The following is a 22,486-nucleotide window of genomic DNA, read 5'->3' as shown; positions in this document are numbered from 1 at the left end:
TTTACTCAAAGAAATGGGCTCACTCTATGTCAACACCAGATAAAGGTGCTAGTGGATACCGTGGCGGACAAGGCAGATGAAGTCCCTCTCTCCCTCTTGACATTTATACTCTAGGTAGTGTATTAAATCAAGAAACATTTATGGAGCACTCCATCTTTAGATAGATCCCCTCCTGAGGGAAGCCTTCCTAGACCACCAAGTCGTTTAAAGTAGCTTACCAGCACTGTACATCTCAGCACACCATTCTGTCTTCTTGTCTTCAAGGCTCACTATCTGGAATCATGTCATTCACATATGTGTTTGCCTGTTTGGTTTGTTTCCCACTATAAGAATGCTTCATGAGAGCAGAAACATGGACCGGTACCTATATGGCACATACTAAATAATAAATATCTGTTAAACAAATGAATACCATAAGCAAAGCTTGCATAGTCCCTAACCTTGTGTAGCTATCTAGTGGGGAACTTACTACCTGTGTGACCTTGAACAAGCTAGTTTACATCTCTGACTCAGATTTCCAATCTGTAAGCAAATTAATGGGCTTTCATGGTGCTTCAGACGGTAAAGAATCCACTTGCAATGCAGGAGACCTGTGTTCAATCCCTAGGTTGGGAAGATCCCCTGGGGAAGGGAATGGCAACCCATTCCAGTATTGATGCCTGGAGAATTCCATAGACAGAGGAGCCTGGTGGGCTATACTCCACGAGGTCGCAGAGTCAGATATGACTGAGCAATTCAGGGTGGGAACACAGCCCCATCCATCAGCAGAAAATTGGATTAAATATTTACTGAGCATGGCCTTGCCCACTAGAACAAGACCCAGTTTTCTGCACAGCCAGTTCCTCCCATCAGGAAGCTTGCACAAGCCTTTTATCCTCATCCATCAGAGGGCAGACAGAATAAAAACCACAAACACAAAAAACTAACCAAAATGATCACATAGATCACAACTTTGTATAACTTAGTAAAATTATGAGCCATGCCATGTAGGGCCACCCAAGATGGACCGGTCATGGTGGAGAGTTCTGACAAAACATGGTCCCCTGCAGAAGGGAATGGCAAACCACTTCAGCATTCTTGCCTTGAGAACCCCATGAACAGTATGAAAAGGCAAAAAGATACGACACTGAAAGATGAACTCCCCAGGTCAGTAGATGTCCAATATGCTACTGGAGAAGAGCAGAGAAATAGCTCCAGAAGGAATGAAGAGGCTGAGCTAAAGTGGAAACGATCCCCAGTTGTGAATTTGTCTGGTGGTGAAAGTAAAGTCCAATGATACAGGAACATGGAATGTTAGGTCCATGAATCAAAGTAAATTGGAAGTGGTGAAAGGAGACAGCAAGAGTGAACATTGACATTTTAGGAATCAGTGAACTAAAATGGACAGATATGGACGAATTTAATTCAGATGACCATTATATCTACTACTGTGGGAAAGAATCTCTTAGAAGAAACAGAGTAGCCCTCACAGTCAACAGAAGAATCTGAAATGTAGTACTTGGGTGCAATCTCAAAAACGAAAAGGCAAACCATTCAACATCACAGCAATCCAAGGCTATGCTCCCACCACTAATGCCAAAGAAACTGAAGTTGAACAGTTCTGTGAAGATCTATAAGACCTTCTAGAGCTAATACCAAAAAAAAAAAAAAGTCCTTTTCATCATAGGGGATTGGAATGCAAAAGTAGGAAGTCAAGGGATACCTGAAATAACAGGCAAGTTTGGCCTTGGAGTACAAAATGGAGCAGGGCAAAGGCTAACAGAGTTTTGCCAAGAGAACACACTGGTCAAAGAAAACAGCCTCTTTTAACAACACAAGAGATGACTCTACACATGGACATCACCAAAATCAGAGTAATTATATTCTTTGCAGCTGAAGAAGGAGATATAGAGCTATACAGTCAGCAAAAACAAGACTGGGAGCTGATTGTGGCTCAGATCATGAACTCCTTCTTGCAAAATTCAGACTTAAATTGAAGAAAGTAGGGAAAACCACTATGCTATTCAGGCATGACCTAAATCAAATCTCTTATGATAATACAGTGGAAGTGACAAATAGATTCAAGGGATTAGATCTGATAGAGTGCCTGAAGAACTATGGATGAAGTTTCATAACATGGTACAGGAGGCAGTGATCAAAATCATCCCCAAGAAAAAGAAATGCAAAAAGGCAAAATGGTTGTCTGAGGAGGCCTTACAAATAGCTGAGAAAAGAAAAGAGGTGAAAGGCAAAGGAGAAAAGGAAAGATATACCCACCTGAATACAGAGTTCCAAAAAATAGCAAAGATACATAGAGCCTCCCTAAGTGAACAACAAAGAAAAATAGAGGAAAACAACAGAATGGGAAAAACTGGAGAGCTCTTCAGGAAAATTAGAGATACCAAGGGAACATTTCATGCAGAGATGGGCTCGATAAAGGACAGAAACAGCAAGGACCTAACAGAAGAAAAAGATATTAAGAAGAGGTGGCAAGAATACACAGAAGAACTGTACAAAAAAATGTCTTAATGATAACCATGATGGTGTGATCACTCACCTAGAGCCAGACATCCTGGAGTGTGAAGTCCAGTGGGCCTTAGGAACAAAGCTAGTGGAGGTGATGGAATTGCAGCTGAACTATTTCAAATCCTAAAAGATGATGTGGTTAAAGTGCTGCACTCAGTATGTCAGCAAATTTGGAAAACTCAACAGTAGACACAGGACTGGAAAAGGTCAGTTTTCATTCCAATCCCAAAGAAGAGCAATGTCAAAAAATGTTCAAATTACCACACAGTTGCACTCATTTCATGTGCTAGCAAAGTAATTGTTCAAAATCCTTCAAGATATGCTTCAACAGTGTGTGAACCGAGAACTTCCAGATGTACAAGCTGGATTTAGAAAAGACAGAGGACCCAGAGATCAAATTTCCAACATCCACTGGATCATAGAAAAAGCAGGGGAATTCCAGAAAAACATCTACTCCTGCTTTGTTGACTATGAGAAAGCCTTTGACTGTGTGGATCACAACAAACTGTGGAAAATTCTTAGATCTGGGAATACCGGACCACCTCACCTGTCTCCTGAGAAAACCTGTATGCAAGTCGAGAAGCAACAGTTAGAATTGGACATGGAACGCTGGACTGGTTCAAAATTGGGAAAGGAATACGTCAAGGCTGTATATTGTTACCCTGCTTATTTAACTTACATACATAGTACATCATGAGAAATGCCAGGCTGGATGAAGTTCAAGCTGGAATCAAGATTGCTGGAAGAAATATCAATAACCTCAGATATGCAGATGACACCACCCTAATGGCAGAAAGCGAAGAACTAAAGAGCCTCTTGATGAAGGTGAAAGAGGAGAATGAAAAGGCTCAACATTCAAGAAACTAAGATCATGGCATCGGTCCCATCACTTCATGGCAAATAGATGGGGAAACAATGGAAACAGTGACAGACTTTATTTTCTCATGCTACAGAATCACTGTGGGTGGTGACTACAGCCATGAAATTAAAAGACACTTGCTCCTTGAAAGAGAAGTGATGACCAACCTAGACAGCATATTAAAAAGCAGAGACATCACTTTGCTGACAAAGGTCTGTCTATGCTTTGTCTGTAGTCAAAGCTATGGTTTTTCCAGTAGTCCTGTATGGATGTGAGAGTTGGACCATGAAGAAGGCTGAACACCAAGGAATTGATGCTTTTGAACTGTGGTGCTGGAGAAGACTCTTGAGAGTCTCTTGGACCTCAAGGAGATCAAACCAGTCAATCCTAAAGGAAATCAGTTCTGAATGTTCTTTGGAAGGACTGATGCTGAAGCTGAAGCTCCAATACTTTGGCAGCCTGATATGAAAAGACCCTGATGCTGAGAAAGATTTCAGGCAGGAGAAGGGGATAAGAGAGGATGAGATGGTTGGATGGCATCACTGACTCAATAGACATGAGTTTGAGCAAGCCCTGGGAGAGAGTGAAGAATAAGAAGACCTGGCGTGCTGCAGTCCATAGGGTCGCAAAGAGCTGGACACAACTTAGTGACTGAACAGCAAAGTACACTAATAAAGGTGCTTACTTAGTAAGGTTTTCATGACAATACACATAAATACACATGAATCGCTTGTGTAAATGATAATTATTATTATCAAGCTACATTTGTACTGAGAAGAGAGGAGAGTTACCTAAGTGAAGACAGGAAGAACAGCTTGTGCAAAGGCCCTGAGAAAGAATGGACTGGAGTGGAGTCTGAAGGACAGACTGGTGCTGTGAGAGGTGGACAAGACAGCCTGCTCTAGGAGATTTGAACCGTTTTGGACTTTATCCTGAGATCAAAGGGCAGAGCTAAAGGATTTTAAGAGAGAGCTGCCTTGGTTCAAATTACATTTCTTAAAAAACCTTTTGGGAACTTCCCTGGTAGTCCCATGGTTACGAATCCACCTTGCAATGCAGGGGACACAAGTTGGATCCCTGATGTGGGAGCTAAGATCCCACATGCCATGGAGCAACTAAGCCCGCCTGCCGTAATCACAGAGTCTGTGCCGCTAAGCAATATCTTGCATGGCACAATGAAGATCCCAAGTCTGCAGCTAAGATGAGATGCAGCCAAATAAATTAACTAATTAAAAAAAAACCCTTTTGGGCTACAGAATATAAAAGGATTAGAGGGTGATTGCAAGGAAGAGACTTGGGAGGTGAGGGCCACTAAGGTGGTGGCCGTGGCAATGGAGAAAGTGACTTGATTAAAAAAAAAATTTAGTCAGTCTAATCTGTGACTAGTCAGATGTGATAACTGAGAGAATAAGAGTCAAAGAAAATAAAAAAAGAATTCTGGGAAAATGGGGAAAAAAAATTTAGATTCCTCACATGTCAATACAAGGATATCACTTAATAATAAGTCTTAGAGGGACGCAAAGCCACCAGAGGAGACTTTTGGATTCCAGGCCTGCAAAATCCAAACAGGACTGGGTCAGGGTCTGGTCAGATGGGTAGAGGCTGCACAAATGACCAGACTGGGGATCAGAAAGGAGGCCTGAGCACATCAGTGCACCTTTGCTGGGATGGGAAGGGGTGCGATTTTTTTTTCACTGGGGCAGAACTTACTCTCAGCGGGTCTAACTTGATAGATGGTATGATGTGTCAAGAGAAAGAATGAGTCCAGGGTGGGAGGAGGAAGGGAAAAAAAAACTTCATGGTGACGACATGGCTGCAGGGGAGGTCTCTGCAACTGAGGATTCTGTAGTACAGCAGAATGTCAGAGCTTTGCTTTCTGGAGTCATTCATTTGTCATTTAATCAAGGTCATGTGGCATTTCTAAGAGTCAGGCTTGCTCTGTTCCTGGTGCTGGGGACAACCTGTGAGCTAAACATTCACAGAATGTCCTGCCCATACGAAGGAGAGAGATAAAAAAGCAACCAAATATGTGTGTGTATGGAACTTGTGAAAAGTGCTTTGAATCTAGAAACTTTTTGAGGGTAAGAGCAGGGGAAACCCAGCCCCATCCTCCCAGCAGGAGATCATTCCACCTACAAAAGCTCCATTTCCTATAAGCAACAAAGGCTCTGCCTCTCAGGAAGGAAGACCCTTCCTCATCCACAGACAGGGTCTCTGAGATCATGGAGGTTAGGTTCAGGCAAAAGACGAAACGCACAACTTCGGACCATCGTCCCATCTGCGGGCCTCCTCCATCGTGTGATGGGCTCAGCCGGCCCTTTAAGGAAGAGGGACGTAGAATCTGCCAATAAAGGGAGGATGTTCTTTCCTTTCTGTCTTTCCAGGGAAAACTTCCTGGAGCTGAACCTTTAACAGAAGGTGGTGTTTTGTAAGGTAGAAATGGAATGGAGGCCAGGAAATCATTCGACAGACAAAAGTCCAGTGATGCATAAAACATCTACTTGTTTAGTAATGAAGTTTGGGCCTCAGTTTCCTCACTGATAGAATAGAAATGTATGAGATAATATAGATAAACTTTGTACACAGTACCAGGCATACAAAGAGCGTTTGGTAGACAGTGGATAATACAATACTGTATTATTACAACATGACATTTTCAAGGTTGCTATGAGTGGCCCAGTGAGGCTAGAACTTGGAGTGTGTGTGTGTGTGTGTGTGTGTGTGTGTGGTAGGGAAGGGAACTGCAAAATAAAGTTGAAATCTTTCAGAGGTTTTGAATACCATTCTGGAGTGTAGCATTTCCCAGGAGTAATTGATCCAATGAAGACTATTATTTGGAAATAATGACATTAATAGCTAATGCCACGTGGTATTTTCTACACCCTAGGCACTACTCTACACTCTGTAGAGTAGCTGGCCAAGATCAAAACACTGACAAGCGTGGGTTGAGGCCTAAGTTTTTTCTTGCTCTAAATCTCGTGCAATCTAGCATAGCACAGGCAGATCTCATTTTACTGCACTTTGCTTTCGCAGACACTGTGTTTTTTACAAACTGAAGATTCAAGGCACTCCTACATCAAGCGAGCCTATCAGTGCCATCTTTCCAATGGCCTTTGCTCACTTCGTCTCTCTTTCACATGTTGGCCATTCTCACAATATTTCGCATTTTTTCATCAGTATTGTATTTGTTAAGGTGGTCTGTGAACAGTGATCTTTGATATCATTATGGCCAAAAGATTATATGATGTGCTGATGGTTAGCAATTTTTTAGCAATAAAGTACTTTTTTTCTTAGCAATAATGTACTTTTTGATTAAAGGTAGGCATATTGTTCTTTTCTTTCTTTTTTTGAATTTTTGGCCACGCTGTGGGGCTTGGTGGATCTCAGTTCCCCAGCCAGGAATCGAACCTGGGCCACGGCAGTGAACACCTGGCATCCTAACCACTAGGCCATCAGGGAACGCCTGGCACTGTTCTTTTAGACATAATGCTATTGCACATCTGACTACAGTATAGTGTAAAAATAAATATTTTGTATGTACTGAGAAACCAAAAAAATTCACGTGACTGGCTTTATCGTGAGACTTGCTTTATTGCAGTGGTCTGGAACAGAACCCACCGTTATCTCCAAAATCTGCCTATACTAATCCCAGTAACTAACGTGTATTGAGGCTTACACACATTATTTCACTTAATGTTCACAACAGTCATAGAAAGTCAGCGCTATCATCCATCAATATGCAGATGAGGGAACTGAGGCATGGGAGAATGAGTGACTTGTCCGTGGCCTGATCACTGGTAGCTGGTGGGACACTGGGAGCCATGGAAATGTGCCAACCGAATTCCTTCTGGAGAGCCTGCTGTGGGGTGCACTTGATTGACAGCTGCTGTCCCTTTGGCTCCACCATGGTGTTCACGAGGGGCCACAGCCAATGACAAACGTGGTGGAGGTATGAGTGCTGGCCTATTGCTGCCTGGTATGAGACTCTTCTACTGGGTGTCCTTGGCTTGAGGACTCACCATCTATCTAGCCAAGATTCTCTCAAAGCTGTAGTGTGAAGCTCTTCCTACCCAGTCCTTCCTTCCTGCTCTCCCAGCAGGTATCAGATCTGCAACCTGGTGTGAAGGCTCTCCACACCCATCTCCTTTATCCTTCATTGACATTTTCCTGATAAATCTCTTGCATACTTAACCCCATCTTAGTGTCTGCTTCTTGAAGGACTAACAGACAGAACACATGTTATAGATTCTCAACAATCCTGTCTCTTGTGGATGACCCCTGAGGTTGACAAAGCAGTTCACACACACTGATTATTTTGTGTTGACAAGAAACGTGTCCAGCAATGGGTTTCTCTGGTGGCTCAGTGGTAAAGAATCCACCTGCAATGCCAGAGACATGAGTTTGATCCCTGGATAGGGAAGATTCCCCAGAGGAGGGCATGGTAACCCACTCCAGTATTCTCGCCTGGAGAATCCCATGGACAGAGGAGCCTGGTGGGCTACAGTCCATAGCGCTGCAAGGAGTCAGACATGACTGAGCGACCAAGGACACATGTACATGCTGACTCCTCATTTGATATCTCTGATTTTGGAAAGAACTCACCCACCCACCACTCACCCACAAAAAGAGGTGATCTTGGTGGCTAACGGGATTAAAGGCATGTGGATGCCTTGTATGAGAAAGAACCCAATTTCCCTGCCCAATGGGTAGAAATCCTCTGTATCTCTCAATAACACCTGAGAGCTTCCTAGCAATGTAGCACCTCAAGCCCCACTCCCTGCCTACTGAACTGCTGCTGCTGCTAAGTCGATTCAGTCGTGTCCGACTCTGTGCGACCCAAGAGACAGCAGCCCACCAGGCTCCCCCGTCCCTGGGATTCTCCAGGCAAGAACACTGGAGTGGGTTGCCATTTCCTTCTCCAATGCATGAAAGTGAAAAGTGAAAGTGAAGTTGCTCAGTCGTGTCCGACTCTTCGAGACCCCATGGACTGCAGCCTACCAGGCTCTTCCGCCCATGGGATTTTCCAGGCAAGAGTACTAGAATCTGCATTTTATCAAGATCGCCATTAAAATTTGAGAAGCTATATACTGTTGTGCCTACCCACCACCACTCTGCTCTGCCCAGGGCCCAGGCCCTTGGAATATCCATACAATTCAATATTATTCAGATAATAATAAAAAAATAGTAATAATGTACTGTTACATGCTACAACATGAAAGAACCTTGAAAACATCATGCTAAGTGAAAGAACCAGTCACAAAAGACACCATATTGTAGGATTTCATTTACATGAAATGTCCAGAAGAAGCAAATCCGTAGAGACAGAAAGTGCATTGGTGGTATCTAGGGCTAGGAGATGGAGGTGGGTGGGAGGAAATGGGGGATGACTGCTAAGGGATAAGGGGTTTCATTTTGGGGTGATGAAAAATATTCTAGACTTGATTGTGATGATGGTTGCACAACTCTATACTCAAAACAATTAAATTGCACACTTTAAACGGGTGAATTGCATGAGTTGTGAATTGTAGCTCAGTGAAGCTGGGATATATGTAAGAGGGTCTGGCCTCAAAGAATTGTTATGAGAACTCAATAGCACACTCATGTGTGTAGAGCTTTGGTTCTGCAAGAGTAGCTACTGTGGAGGAGACACAGACCCTGTCTTTGAGTGGCTCATAGTCTAGTGAAAGAAATGATAAAGGCATAAGAAATAAAAAAATCCAGAAATGAATGGACAATGATCTCTAAATTAGGCACACGTACCATGTTGGGCAGATCATAAGACAGAAGTAACTTGCCTATTCATCCTTCCAGCCATCCATCCATGCATCCATCCACCCAGTAATTGCTTGATACCTATTATAAGCTGGATATGGGGAGCAGAGATGAATAGTATAAGTAGGCACACAAACATATACATTTCGTCACAGTACGGTAAATGCCTTGGAGAAGACACAGTGTAAGTCCAAGATGGGTGTAACTGACTAACTAAAAAGAGAAAAGTTCTCTCCAAAAGGGGGCAGCTGGGCCCTTCTCTTTGTTTCTGCTATACCTACTTATCATTTCAAACTGAAGAGCAATGCTTGCTTATTGAAATAAGCCAAATTGTAAGGAACAGAATAAAGATGAAGGCAAATTTCCCTCTCCCCAGTGGAATCATGGTTTTGTGAATTCCTTCTATACTTTCTCTCTGTGGTCACACAAATGTGTATCTACTTAGCACTGTGTCATGTGTGACCTGTCATACACAGATCAACCCAGGTAGATCTAACTTACTCCTTGTCAATAAGAGTGAACCATAATTCCTCAAACATTCTCTACCCACAAACACACAGTGTTTCCAGGTTGGCTGCTGCTGCTAAGTCGCTTCAGTCGTGTCCGACTCTGCTCGACCCCATAGAAGGCAGCCCACCAGGCTCCTCCATCCCTGGGATTCTCCAGGCAAGAACACTGGAGTGGGTTGCCATTTCCTTCTCCAATGCATGAAAGTGAAAACTGAAAGTGAAGTTGCTCAGTCGTGTCTGACTCCTAGTGACCCCAAAGACAGCAGCCCACCAGGCTCCTCCATCCATGGGATTTTCCAGGCAAGAGTACTGGAGTGGGGTGCCATTGCCTTCTCCGTTCCAGGTTGGAGCCATGATAAAATATTGCATAAAAAACTTGACCTTAATTAGCAGGGCTTTTAATTTGACTGAACAGAGTCTCAAAAGGATTACAAGGGTCAACGAGTACATGTATTTTAAGTTTTAAGAGGCACTACCAGGGTTTTCTAAAAGCTTTCTTTAATTCAGTCTCCCAAGAGAAATGTATGAAAAGGCCCAGTTCTCTGCATCTGTGCCAGTTCTGAATGTTATCAATTTAAAACATTTTCCTCAAGCTGATAGGCAAAATGGTATCTCTTTGTTGTGCTGTTGATGCTACTAGGGTTACTGCCTTTTCATATGGTTATTGACATTTCCATGTCTTTATTTGGGAGGTGACTGAGCCTGGCTTTGAACTAAGTAAATGGCATTTAGAAAGCAAATGGGATCCTTAGCAGAAGACATTCCATGCAGAGGGTCTATGCAAAGAGCTGCGGAGGAAATCTGTTGAGAGAATTATGAGTGGTTTAATGTTGAAAACTTTTCAGGATGATGAGAATGGCAGGAAATAAAACGATGAAATGGCAGGGTATATGTGGGGCTTCCCTGGGGGTCCAGTGGTCAACACTCTGAGTTTCCACTGTAAGGGATGTGGGTTCGATCCCTGGTCAGGGAATTAAAATCCCACAAGGTGAAAGGTATGGAGAAAAAAGAAAAAAAAAACAACTGAGAGGAAATGAAAATGGACATACCTTAAAAAAACTGGGTAGGGCTTCCCAGTGTCGCAGTGTCGATAGGTGTCGCAGTGGGAAAGAATCTGCCTGCCAAACAAGAGACTCTAGGTCCATCCCTGGGTTGGGAAGATTCTCCATTCTCCAGAGTAGGAAACGGCAATCCACTCCAGTATTCTTGCCTGGGAAATCCCACGCACAGAGGAATCTGACAGGCTACAGTTCATGGGATTGCAAAGAATTGGACATGACTTATCGACAAGATAACAGCAACAATAACAGATCAATCTGGGCTTCCCTCATGGCTCAGTGGTGAAGAATCCACCTGCCAATGAAGGAGACAAAGGTTCGATCTCTAGTCCAGGAGGATCCCACATGCCGCGCAAAAATGAAGACCCAGCACAGCCATGAATAAAACAGACAAACAAACAAACAAAAGCTGGATATATGGACAGAGGACAAGATCTATTTTTTTGACTGTGTTGGTTGCAGTTGCAGTACATAGGATCTTCATGGGTCATGAGGGATCTTTCGAACTCTCTCTGGCTGTAGTGCCCTGGCTTAATAGTTTCAGTGTGTGGGTTTAGTTGCTCCACAGCGTGCAGGATCTTGGTTCCCTGACCAGGGATTGAACCCTTATTTCTTGCATTGCAAGGTGGATTCTTAACCACTGGACCATCAGGGAAGTCCAAGAGAGGGCCAGATCTTAAAGTGACTTCATGCCATACCCAGCATCAAGGTCTTTTCCAATGAGTCAGCTCTTTGCTTCAGGTGGCCAAAATATTAGAGCTTCAGTTTCAGCATCAGTCCTTCCAATGAATATTCAGGGTTGATTTCCTTTAAGATTGACTGGTTTGATCTCCTTGCTATCAAGGGATTCTCAAGAGTTTTCTCCAGCACCACAATTCGAAAGCAACCATTCTTTTGCACTCAGCCTTCTTCATGGTCCAACTCTCACATTCATACATGACTACTGGAAAAACCATAGCTTTGACTATACGGACCTTTGTCGGCAAAGTGATATCTCTGCTTTTTAATATACCGTCTAGGTTTGTCATAGCTTTTCTTCCAAGGAGGAAGCATCTTTTAATTTCACCTTCCATTATAGTTCCAACTTTTTGATATCTTCAGCTCAGAACTCTCTCCCTTCCCTTCTTCCTGCAGCTATACTGGAAAGGCCTCCTCCCCCACTGCCCAGGAATGCCAGGTTGTCAGTCTTGCTCACCACCTGATTTCTGGTTTTTAGCAGAAGGTGTTACGGAGCATCCTCCTTCTCTGTGTGCGGTGCTCAGTTGTTCCAATCATGTCCGACTCGTGTGACTCTCGGGTGACTCCGTGGACTATGGCCTGCCAGGCTCCTCTGTCCATGGAATTTTTCAGGTAAGAATGCTGGAGCGGGTTGTCATTTTCTACTCCAGGGGATCTTCCTGAGTCAGGGATCGAACCCCAGTCTCCTGCATCTCCTGTGTTGCAGGCAGATGCTTTACCTGCTGAGCCATCGGAGAAGCTCCTCCCTTCCCAATCCAATAGTTAACGAACTGGAGGCATGGACGGCAGTTTTGTTTTAAAGGAGACTTGAGGAGCCATGGTTTTTCAGCAGCAATGAGGACAGGTCACTTCTAGAAGGAGTGGGAGGATGAGCAGACAGCCCCTCAGGGAGGCAATGGCAGAGAGAGTCAAGTCTTCCAGAAGGTAGAAGGCTTTTGAGTGAGGCCGTCAGGAGATGGAGGGTAGGGCATGAGGATGAATGAAGCAATGTGGTCCAGTGGTTAAGGGCAGGGCCTGAGTCATCAAGATATTGTTGTTATTCAGTTGCTACGTTGTGTCCAGCTCTTTGTGACCCCATGGATTGCAACACGCCAGGCTCCTCTGTCCTCCACTATCTCCTGGAGTTTGCTCAAACTCATGTCCATTGAGTTGGTGATGCCATCCAACCATCTCATCCTCTGTCTCCCTCTTCTCCTTTTGCCATCAAGATATAGGTAATAGAAACCATGGAACCTTAGTTCCTGAACATGCAGAGTGATCAGTCTCTTGTTTTTGAACTGGAGACCATAGGGCCTGATTAGACGTGACCCCAGAGTCCTAACTGTGATCAGCCTGAACCAGTCCAGGAAGCTGGGCTCTCATGAACAAGTAGTCCAGAATTCTGGGGCTGATATGAAATGGTAGGATCACAGAAGAGCCTACTTATCTGGGAAAACCTTGAATCAGCACAGGGAGATAAAAGAAAAGAGATTTTTGGTTTGGGTGAAGGGAGAGGCTCATGTGGGCGCTGGTGGGCAGGGCCAGCTCCCTCTCCCCTCAGGTCCCCATGGCTCTTCCCTGGAGGCCTGCCTCCTCCTCTGTCTCCTTCAGGAGGCCCTGCCATACACCCTGCACTTGGCAGCCAGAATCCGTTTAAAAATATGTAAATGAGACCATGTTATTGGCCTCGCCCAGTCAAAATACTGTTAAAGTTTTCCCATGGCTCTTAAGATAGAGCTGTTGATAAAATGGTATTTTCCAAACTCATATGGGAAAGGGGGTGATTTTAGGTGGGACAGGGAGGAACATTTTTAAAATTTTTCTACTGTGTATTAGGAAAAATACGTGGTATGCCAATCCTTTGATGTCATGAATATTTTTGCCTAGGGTAAGGATACAAAGGGAGCCGACGAAAGAAAAAATGTAAGGCAGAGAGTACAGGTGGAGGCCCATGAAGGCCCTTCTCCAGTCTCATCTGGCCTCTTGTCCCTCCCTCCCTGGCTCTAGCTGGGCTGGCCTGCAGGTCCTTGAAGACGTCACCCACTTATCTACTAGGCCTGTGCCTCACCCCCACACCACTGCCCCCACCCCTCTTTGGCTAAGATAACATCCACTATCAAGGGCAGGAGAAGGGAGCGACAGAGGATGAGATGTTGGATGGCATCACCAGCTCGATGGACATGAGTTTGAGCAAACTGTGGGAGTTGGTGATGGACAGGGAAGTCTGGTGTGCTGCAGTCCATGGAGCTGCAAAGAGTCAGACACAGCTGAACAAGTGAACAACACCAGCAACATCCCTTAGACCTCCACTCTAGTGCCATTTTTTTGTGGGGGGCATCTTGTGGTCAGGGGCTCGCAGTGATTATTTCTCAGGGCCCCCTGTTTGGCCTTCATAGCATTTCCCATTTTGCGTCTGGGATTAAATCCGAGGCTTCTGCTAGAAGGTAGGCTTCTTGAAGCTGAATGTGCCTTGCTCACCACTGTAAGCCCAGCAGCTAACATAGCACCAGGCTCGTACTAAGCACTCATCTGAATTAAAGATGCAGGAGAGCATGAATGAATCCGGTGATAGAGGCTCTTGTATGCTGATATTGCCCAGCTGGGGCTGCCTTTGTGGAGTTAGGAATTGCTCCTCACCAGTTCACCAGTCTTTTAACAAAGTACCCCACATTCCCACTGTGCACTGGGCATCATAATTAGCTGGTGCCGAGTTGAAAGTGAAAGTGTGAGTTGCTCAGTCGCGTCCAACTCTTTGTGACTCCATGGACTGTAGCCCACCAGGCTTGTATGTCCATGGGATTCTCCTGGCAAGAACACTGGAGTGGGTAGCCATTCCCTTCTCCAGGGGATCTTCCCAACCCAGGGATCAAACCCAGGTCTCTTGCATGGCAGACAGATTCTTTACCACCTGAGCCACCAGGGAAGCCATAGGGAAGTCCCAAGTGGGAGCCTGAGGAATTTGGGGGACAAGGGAGTGGGATTCCAGTATGGAGATTCCTTCCAGAAGTGTGGCTAAGAAGGAAGGAAGAGGGGGCATCTCAAACTCTCTCTCCAGGGGTCTTAGAGACCAGATCTGAGCTCTTTCCCTGGAGGGCCCAGGAGAGACCTGCAGGAGGGGTGAGGGGCTTCTGCCCCAGGCTTCTGTGGGCCTCCAGTCACTTCTTCCTGACCCTAGGCTGGGCCTCCTCCTGGCCTCTCTCCACCCCTCAGTGTTTGCTTTTACTGGCCTCCCCCACAGCCCCCTGATGCCAGAAGTTCTTTTTCTTTGAAACATTTAAGAATATTTCAGAAAAGCCCAGAGAAGAAAGTACTGAAAACCCCTGTGCTCATAACCAACTATTAACATTTTTGCTTCAGATAGATTTTTTTGTATAAAATAAGTAGAACATCACAGATAAAGCTGAAGGTCACTCTGTTCCCCTCTCTGGTGCAATTTGCCTTCCTCCCTTTCATTCCCAGGCACAGTTGTTATTATTAATCTAATGTGTATCCTCCTAAGCTGTTTCAATGCACAAAACAGAATGTTGATAGCAGGACTATTCACAACAGCCCCAAAGTGGAAAACAACCCAAATGTGTATCAACTGATGAACAAATAAACTAGTGTGGTATGTCCATATGATGGAATATTATTAAACAATAAGAAAAAAAGCACCGCTACCATGCTAACACGGACCAGCCTTGAAAACATTATCAGTGAAAGAGGCCAGACAGAAAGGGCCACATATTATATGATTTCTTATCTACAGGTAAGTCCACAGATGCAGAAAACAGATGAACTGTGGATCAAACCAGTCCATCCTAAAGGAAATCAGCCCTGAATATTCACTGGAAAGACTGATGCTGAAGCTGAAGCTCTAGTACTTTGGCCACCTGATGTGAAGAACTGACTCACTGCACAAGACTCTGATGCAGGGAAAGATTGAGGGCAGGAGGAGAAGGGGACGACAGAGGATGAGATGGTTGGATGGCATCACTGACTCAATGAACATGAGTTTGAGCAAGCTGTGGGAGTTGGTGATGGACAGGGAAGCCTGATGTGCTGCAGTCCATGGGGTCGCAAAGAGTCAGACACGACTGAGCGACAGAACTGAACTGAACTGATCTGTGGCCAGAGACCAGGTGGGGAGGAAGGAGGAGGGACAAGTAACTTTTCAACGGGTATGGAGTTTCTTTTTGGGGTTATAAAAATGTTCTGGAAGTAGATGGTGATGCTGTTACTGCTGCTGCTGCTGCTGCTGCTAAGTCGCTTCAGTCGTGTCCAACTCTGTGTGACTCCATAGATGGCAGCCCAGTAGGCTCCCCCGTCCCTGGTAAATCCCATGGTAAATCCCTGGTAAATCCCTCTGTCCATGGGAAAATCCCATGGACAGAGGAGCCTGGTAGGCTGCAGTCCATGGGGTTGCGAAGAGTTGGACACGACTGAGATGGTGATGATGGTTGCATAACTCTGTAAATAGAATAAAAATCACTGAATGTTCACTTTAAAATGGTTAATATGGTAAATTTTGTTGTGTGACTTTTATCTCAGTAAAAAAAAAAAAGAAACGTGATTTTAAAATATTTTCCTAAGTGATTTCACACTGCAGGTATATTTCTGCACCTTGTTTACTTGCTCAGCATGATATTGATACGTATAGATCTGGTTCATTTATTTTTAGCTCCTCGGTTATCTTTTATTGGAGGAACATACTATAATTTATTTTTCTACTGGTGGGCATTATTGGTGATAAAATGTTTCTCTTTTTTCTCACTCAAGCAGTGCTCCCAGGAACAGCCTTGACAGTTTGCTGGGGCCCATTTGGGGAGAATTTCTCTAAGGCATACCTTTGCTGGGTTGTAGGAAATATAACTTTTCACAATATAGTCAGTGGTATCAGTTACATTCCCACTGGCAGCTTGTGAGTATTCCAAGCCCTGGTTATTTTCCACCTTTGACTTTTACCTATCTGATGGTTGTGCCATTTTAATTTGCGTTGCTGTTGCTGCTGCTGCTGCTAAGTCTCTTCAGTCGTGTCCGACTCTATGCAACCCCATAGACGGCCGCCCACCAGGCTCCTCTGTCCATGGGATTTTCCAGGCAAGAGTACTGGAATGGGGTGCCAGTTAGTATTTCCTTTATTTCTAGCTATTTTTTCTTTTGTTTCCCCCCTTCTCTCTTTATTCCTTCTTTCCTTTCCTTTTTGGTATTTTCTTGACTATTCTTGAATCTTTATCCTCCATATGGATTTGGAATCACTTTGTCTAGATCCATGAAAAACCTTGTTAGATTTTTGACTGGAACAGATGTGAGATCATAGATTTACTTGCAAGTTACCTGGCATCTTTATTCTATGAGCAAATCCCATCCATGAACAAATAATATATTTCCATTTATATAGATCTTCCTTTACTTTAAAAAATATTATTTATTGGGCTGCACCAGGGCTTAGTGTGGCACGTGGGATCTTCGATCTTCACTGTGGCATGCAGGACCTTCTTTTTTTTTCAGTTGCAGAACATGGGACCTATTTCCCTCACCAGAGATGGAACCCTGGGCCTCCTGCATTGGGAGTCTTAGCCACTGGACTACCAGGGAAGTTCCTCCCTTTATGTTTTAAAATAGACTTTATTTTTTTAAAAGTAACTTAGGTTCACTGCAAAATTGAATGGAAAGTACAGAGAGTTCGCAAACATTCTTTGCCTCCCTGCATGCACAGCTTCCTCCAGTATCAACATCCTGCCCATCTGCACATTCCCCACCAGAGGGGTCCATTTGTAACAATCAGTGGACCTACATTGACACATTACTATCATCCGAAATCCATAGTTTACATGAGGGTTCACTGCTTTTAAAAAAATGTTTGTTTATTCATTTATTTTTGATCGTGCTGGTCCTCATTGCTGTGAGGGCTTTTCTCTAGTTGGGCTACTCTCTAGTCACTGTGTTTAGGCTTCTTATCAGGTCGACTTATTACCGTACTAATCCAAACACTTCTCTTGTTGCGGAGCACAGGCTCTAGGGTGGGAGGGCTTCAGTAGTTGTGGCTCCAAGGCTCTAGAGCACAGGCTCAGCAGTTGCGGCGCATGGGCTCAGGTGCTCCATGGCTTGTGGGATCCTCCAGGATTAGTGATTGAACCCGTACCTCCTGCATTGGCAGGCGGATTTTTGACCACTGAGCAATCAGGGAAGCCTAAGCGGTTCGCCCTTCGCCTTGTACATTTTATGGACTTGGACAAATGCATGATATATATCCACCGTGATCATACAGAGCAGTTCAGTTCAGTCAGTCAGTCAGTTCAGTCGCTCAGTCGTGTCCGACTCTTTGCGACCCCATGGATCGAAGTTACACTGTGCTAAAAATCCTCTGGTCTCTGCCTCTCCCCAGCTGCTTCTGCCCGACACCTTACAACCATTGATTTTTACTGTCTTCATAGTTTTACCTTTTCCAGAAAGTCATACGGTTTGTACCTTTTCAAATTAACTTCTTCCACTTAGCAACGCTACACGTTTAAGTTTTCTCCGTGTCTTTTCATAACTTGACAGCTCATTTCCTTTTAGAGCTGAATAATATTCTATTGGCTGGATGTACCACACTTTATCCATTCACCTGCTAAAGGACAAATTGGTTATTTGCAAGTTTTGGCAATTATGAATAAAGCTGCTATAAACACCTGTGTGGACGTCTTTTCAGCTCAGTTGAGTAAATGTCCAGGAGAACAATTGTTAAATTATTAAATTATTATTAAACTAAACATAAGAGTACATTTAGTTTCATATTTCTTTACATTAAGAAAAGTTTTACAGTTTTCTGAAAAAAAAATCTAGAAATTTTTGTATATATATTCTTAGATGCCTTGTAATTTTTGTTGCTATAGGAAATGGTATCCTTTTAATTACATTTTCTTGTTTCCTGTTGGTAATCCAGTAAGCATTCAATAAAATGTCATTGATTTATGTAGGATGCTGTGCTGCTGCTGCTGCTAAGTCACTTCAGTCGTGTCCGACTCTGTGCGACCCCATAGACGGCAGCCCACCAGGCTCCCCCGTCCCTGGGATTCTCCAGGCAAGAACACTGGAGTGGGTTGCCATTTCCTTCTCCAATGCATGAAAGTGAAAAGTGAAAGTGAAGTTGCTCAGTCGTGTCTGACCCTCAGCGACCCCATGGACTGTGGCCTTCCAGGCTCCTCCGTCCATGGGATTTTCCAGGCAAGAGCACTGGAGTGGGTTGCCATCTAGTATTCAACAATTCTGCTAAAAACTCTTATTCGTTCTAATACTTTACACGCAGATTCCTTTATTTACTGGAAAGAGAATAAACCGTATGCATATAAGGATGGAGTTAATTCTTCCTTTCTATTTTCTAAACCTCTTCTTTTCTTTTACTACATTTAGCTAAAAGTTTCAGTAAAGTTGAGAGTAAAGAGCATTCTTATCTCATTTTTTATCTTTATTCTAGAATGCTAGAGTTTCACCCTTAAGTAAAATGTCTACATGTTTATTGAATATCTTATCAGGTTGACTTATTACCATATTAATCCTAATTTGCTAAGATTTTTTAAAAAATGAATGATTTCATCAAATTATTTTTACACATTTATTAAAGTGATCATATGCTTTTTCAGTCACTCAGTCACGTTTGACTCTTTGCAACCCCATAGACTGCAGAATGCCAGGCTTCCCTGTCCATCACCAACTCCTAGAGCTTGCTCAAATTCATGTCCATTGAGTTGGTGATACCATCCAACCATCTCATCCTCTGTTGTCCCCTTCTCTTCCCACCTTTAATCTTTCCCAGCATCAGGGGCTTTTTCAATATGCTTTTTATCTCTTAGTATATTAAGGTTCAGAATATAGGAATTTTTTTCTGGTGTTAAACTACCCTCACTTTTTTGGCTAAACCCTACTATATGTTTCTATATGTTTGTACAATATGGATTCTGCTTTCTGTTTTATTATATAGGATTTTTGCATCTTGTAATTACAATTAGGCTTATTCTCTGGCGTTCTTGCCCCTACGTACCTTGCCTTGGTCTGCTGTCGAGGTCACACTGACACTAGAAAATGAGTTAGGTAGTTTCCTTTTATTCCATCTCCTAAAACAGTTTGCATAAAATAATCAGGGTTCTCTAGAGAAAGAGAAAGAGAACCGATAGTATGTATGACAGTGTGTGTGTCTGTACCTATCTATCTGCATCTATCTATCTTTAAGGAGAGGAAGAGATTTATTATTAGTAATTGGCTCACATGATTGTGGAGACTGAGAAGTCCTAAGACCTGCAGTTGGGAAGCAGGAGACCCAGGAAAGCTGCTGGTGGCTTCACTCTGAGTCTGAAGGCCTGAGAACCAGAACAATCAATAGTATAAGTTCCAGTCTAAAAGGAGCAGGCTTGAGACCCAGAAAGATCTGACATTTTAGTTTGACTCTGGAGGCTGAAAAAGGCCTATGGCCCAGCCCACCCGTCAGACAGGCCAAGTTCCCTCTTACTCAGAACTTTTGCTCAGGTAAGCCTTCACCTGATTGGATGAGGCCCACCTGCATTATGCAGAGCAATTTGCTGACTCCATCTACCAATTCCAATGATAATCTCATCCCAAAATACTCTCACAGACACACCCAGAATAATATCTGACCAAATGTCTGTATATCCTGTGGCCCAGCCACGTTAACATAAAATTAACTGTCATTTACGTAGAATATGTTCTTGGAAGGTCTGAGAAACTCAACTGTAAAACCTGCCACAATTTTTTGTGTGTTTGTTTGGATGGGGCTTCCCAGGGGGTGCAGTGGTAAAGAATACACCTGCCAAAGCAGGAGACACAAGAGATGTGGGTTTGATCCCTGGGTGGGGAAGATTCCCTGGAATAGGAAGTGACAACCCATTCAAATATTCTTGCCTGGAAAATTCCATGGACCGAGGAGCCTGGCAGGCTGCAGTCCATGGGGTCACAAAGAGTAGATTATGACTGAGCTACGGAGCACACACACGTTTGGATGGAGAGCTTGGATAACTTATTTTATTTATCTATTTCAAAATATGTATTTTTATTAATTCGGCTGCACTGGGTCTTAGCTGCAGCCTGCAGGATCTTCCGTCTTTGTCGTGGCATGCAGGATCTTGAGTCGTGGCATGTGGGATGTTTTCGTTTAGGATGCTAACTCTTAGTTGTGACAAGTAGGATCTAGTTCCCTGATCTGGGACTGAACTTGGCCCCCCTGTTTTGGGAGGTCGTGTCTTAGGTGCTGGACCACCAGGGAAGTCCCTAGGGTGACTTATTTTTCATGAGGATCATGTCCTTGGAGTCAATCTGCCATTCAGAGACCCATCTGGGCTAGTCCTTTCTGCTTCCCTTTGGGGAAGCCTGATCCTCACTTAGCCCCTGAAGACTAATAGGATCTAGGACACCAAAGGAATCAAGAACCCTGGACTATTTTACCTGCAGAAACTACTGGCTTTGGGTCTACACTAGGACTGTGTTTCACATAGAAGGTATGAGTTATTTTGACTGACCACTAGAGGGCAGTGATTGACTGAAAACAGGTGTTCCGCCTGGTGTGAGGACTCTTGGACCCTGTGGACTGGAGCACACCAGGCTCCTCTGTCTTCCACTGTCTCCTGGAGTTTGCTCAAATTTATGACCATTGAGTCGACGTGAAAAACAGGTCCAGTATAACAAAACGGCTGAAACAGCAAACATTTGGTAGATCTTCCCATTTGGGCCCATAAGACCCTGAGATTTAGAGAAGATAAGAAACCTATCCAAATCTTGTAATCTAGTACACAGAAAATCTGGCATTTTACCCTACTTCTGTCTGATTCTAAACTTCATTGTTTCTGCTGTGGTTGCAATAATAACTCATTCATTTTTTTTTCATTTATTAATTCATTCATTTGAGAGCAATATAGCAGAGTGGCTAAGAAGTCAATATCTGGAGTCAGCTATCTGGATTAAAATTCTGGCCTCAACACATACTAGCAAGCACCATAATAGCTCTGTGCTTCAGTTTCCATATCTGTCTATGGGGATATTAGGATTTGCTCATGAAACTATGGCAAAAATGAATTGAGATGATATGTGAAAAGTATTTTTGAAACAGCGTCTGGCACTCAGTAAATACTTTAGCTACTGTTATTATTAACTCAGCAAATATTTATTAAGTGGCTCCTGCGTTCTAATACTACCACCATTGTAGGTACCAAGGATGGAGCAACCACACACATGCACACACAGACCTCCCTGCCTCCTGAAGCTTACATTCAAGGGAGGGAGATGAATAATAAACAAAATAAGAAAAAGTTTGTATTTGTCTTAGCATAAGTAATGAAGATGGCCAAAAATAGAGCATGGAAGGGGACAGAGCACGGGGCTTGAGGCGGACTTGCAGTTGAAAACGGGGCTGTCAGGGATTTCCCTGGTGGTATAGTGGATAAGAATCCACCTGTCAATGCAGGGGACATGGGTTTGATCCCTGGTCCAGGAAGATCCCACACGTTGCACAGCATCTAAGCCCATGCACCACACTACTGAGCCTGCATGCTGCAACCACTGAAGCCCAAGCACCTAGAGGCTGTGCTCTGCAACGAGAGAAGCCACCGTAGTGAGAAGCCCGTGCCCCACAGTGAAGAGTAGCCTCTGCTCGCCACAACCAGAGAAAGCCTTCTCACAGCAAAGAAGACTCAGGACAACCAAAAAATGGTCCGCATCAAAAAAATTCTTTGATAAATAAATAAACTGGGATTGTCAGAGAAGGCTGCATCGAAGTGATATTACAGCAAAAACCAGAAGAGAGTGGGCCAACTTCTGGATGTCTAGGAGCCATGTGGATGTCTGGAAGTCAAGCATTTGGGCAGAGAGAATGTCTTCAAGGAGTGGCAAAGAGGCCAGGGTAGCAAAAGATGGAGGGCAATGGGATGACTACCATGACATGGGACCAGAGGTGAGGCGGGGAATAGGGAGACAATCTTGTCGGGCCTTGAAGCCTGGCAAGCGCTTTGGACTTTATGTGGGCTGGTAAGACATTGGCAGGTTCTGAGCAAACCGGGGGGCCTCATCTGATTTCTGTGTTCCAAGCCCCCTGCAGTTGC

General features: G+C 44.0%; 1 protein-coding gene across 1 annotated transcript in view; it reads right to left on the bottom strand.

Annotated features, from left to right (window-relative positions):
- The window catches only part of LOC132344937 (uncharacterized), a 23,666-nt gene extending 1,180 nt beyond the window's left edge, over nucleotides 1–22,486 (bottom strand). Inside the window, exon 1 of the mRNA XM_059885190.1 lies at nucleotides 219–22,486. Coding sequence (XP_059741173.1) covers nucleotides 7,604–8,512 — 909 coding nt within the window. The 5' untranslated portion in view covers nucleotides 8,513–22,486 and the 3' untranslated portion in view covers nucleotides 219–7,603. The remainder of the gene's footprint in view (nucleotides 1–218) is intronic.

Source organism: Bos taurus, chromosome 3 (genome assembly GCF_002263795.3).
Source record: "Bos taurus isolate L1 Dominette 01449 registration number 42190680 breed Hereford chromosome 3, ARS-UCD2.0, whole genome shotgun sequence".
NCBI classification, from domain to species: Eukaryota; Metazoa; Chordata; class Mammalia; order Artiodactyla; family Bovidae; genus Bos; species Bos taurus.
This window is presented reverse-complemented; position numbering and strand designations above follow the sequence as displayed.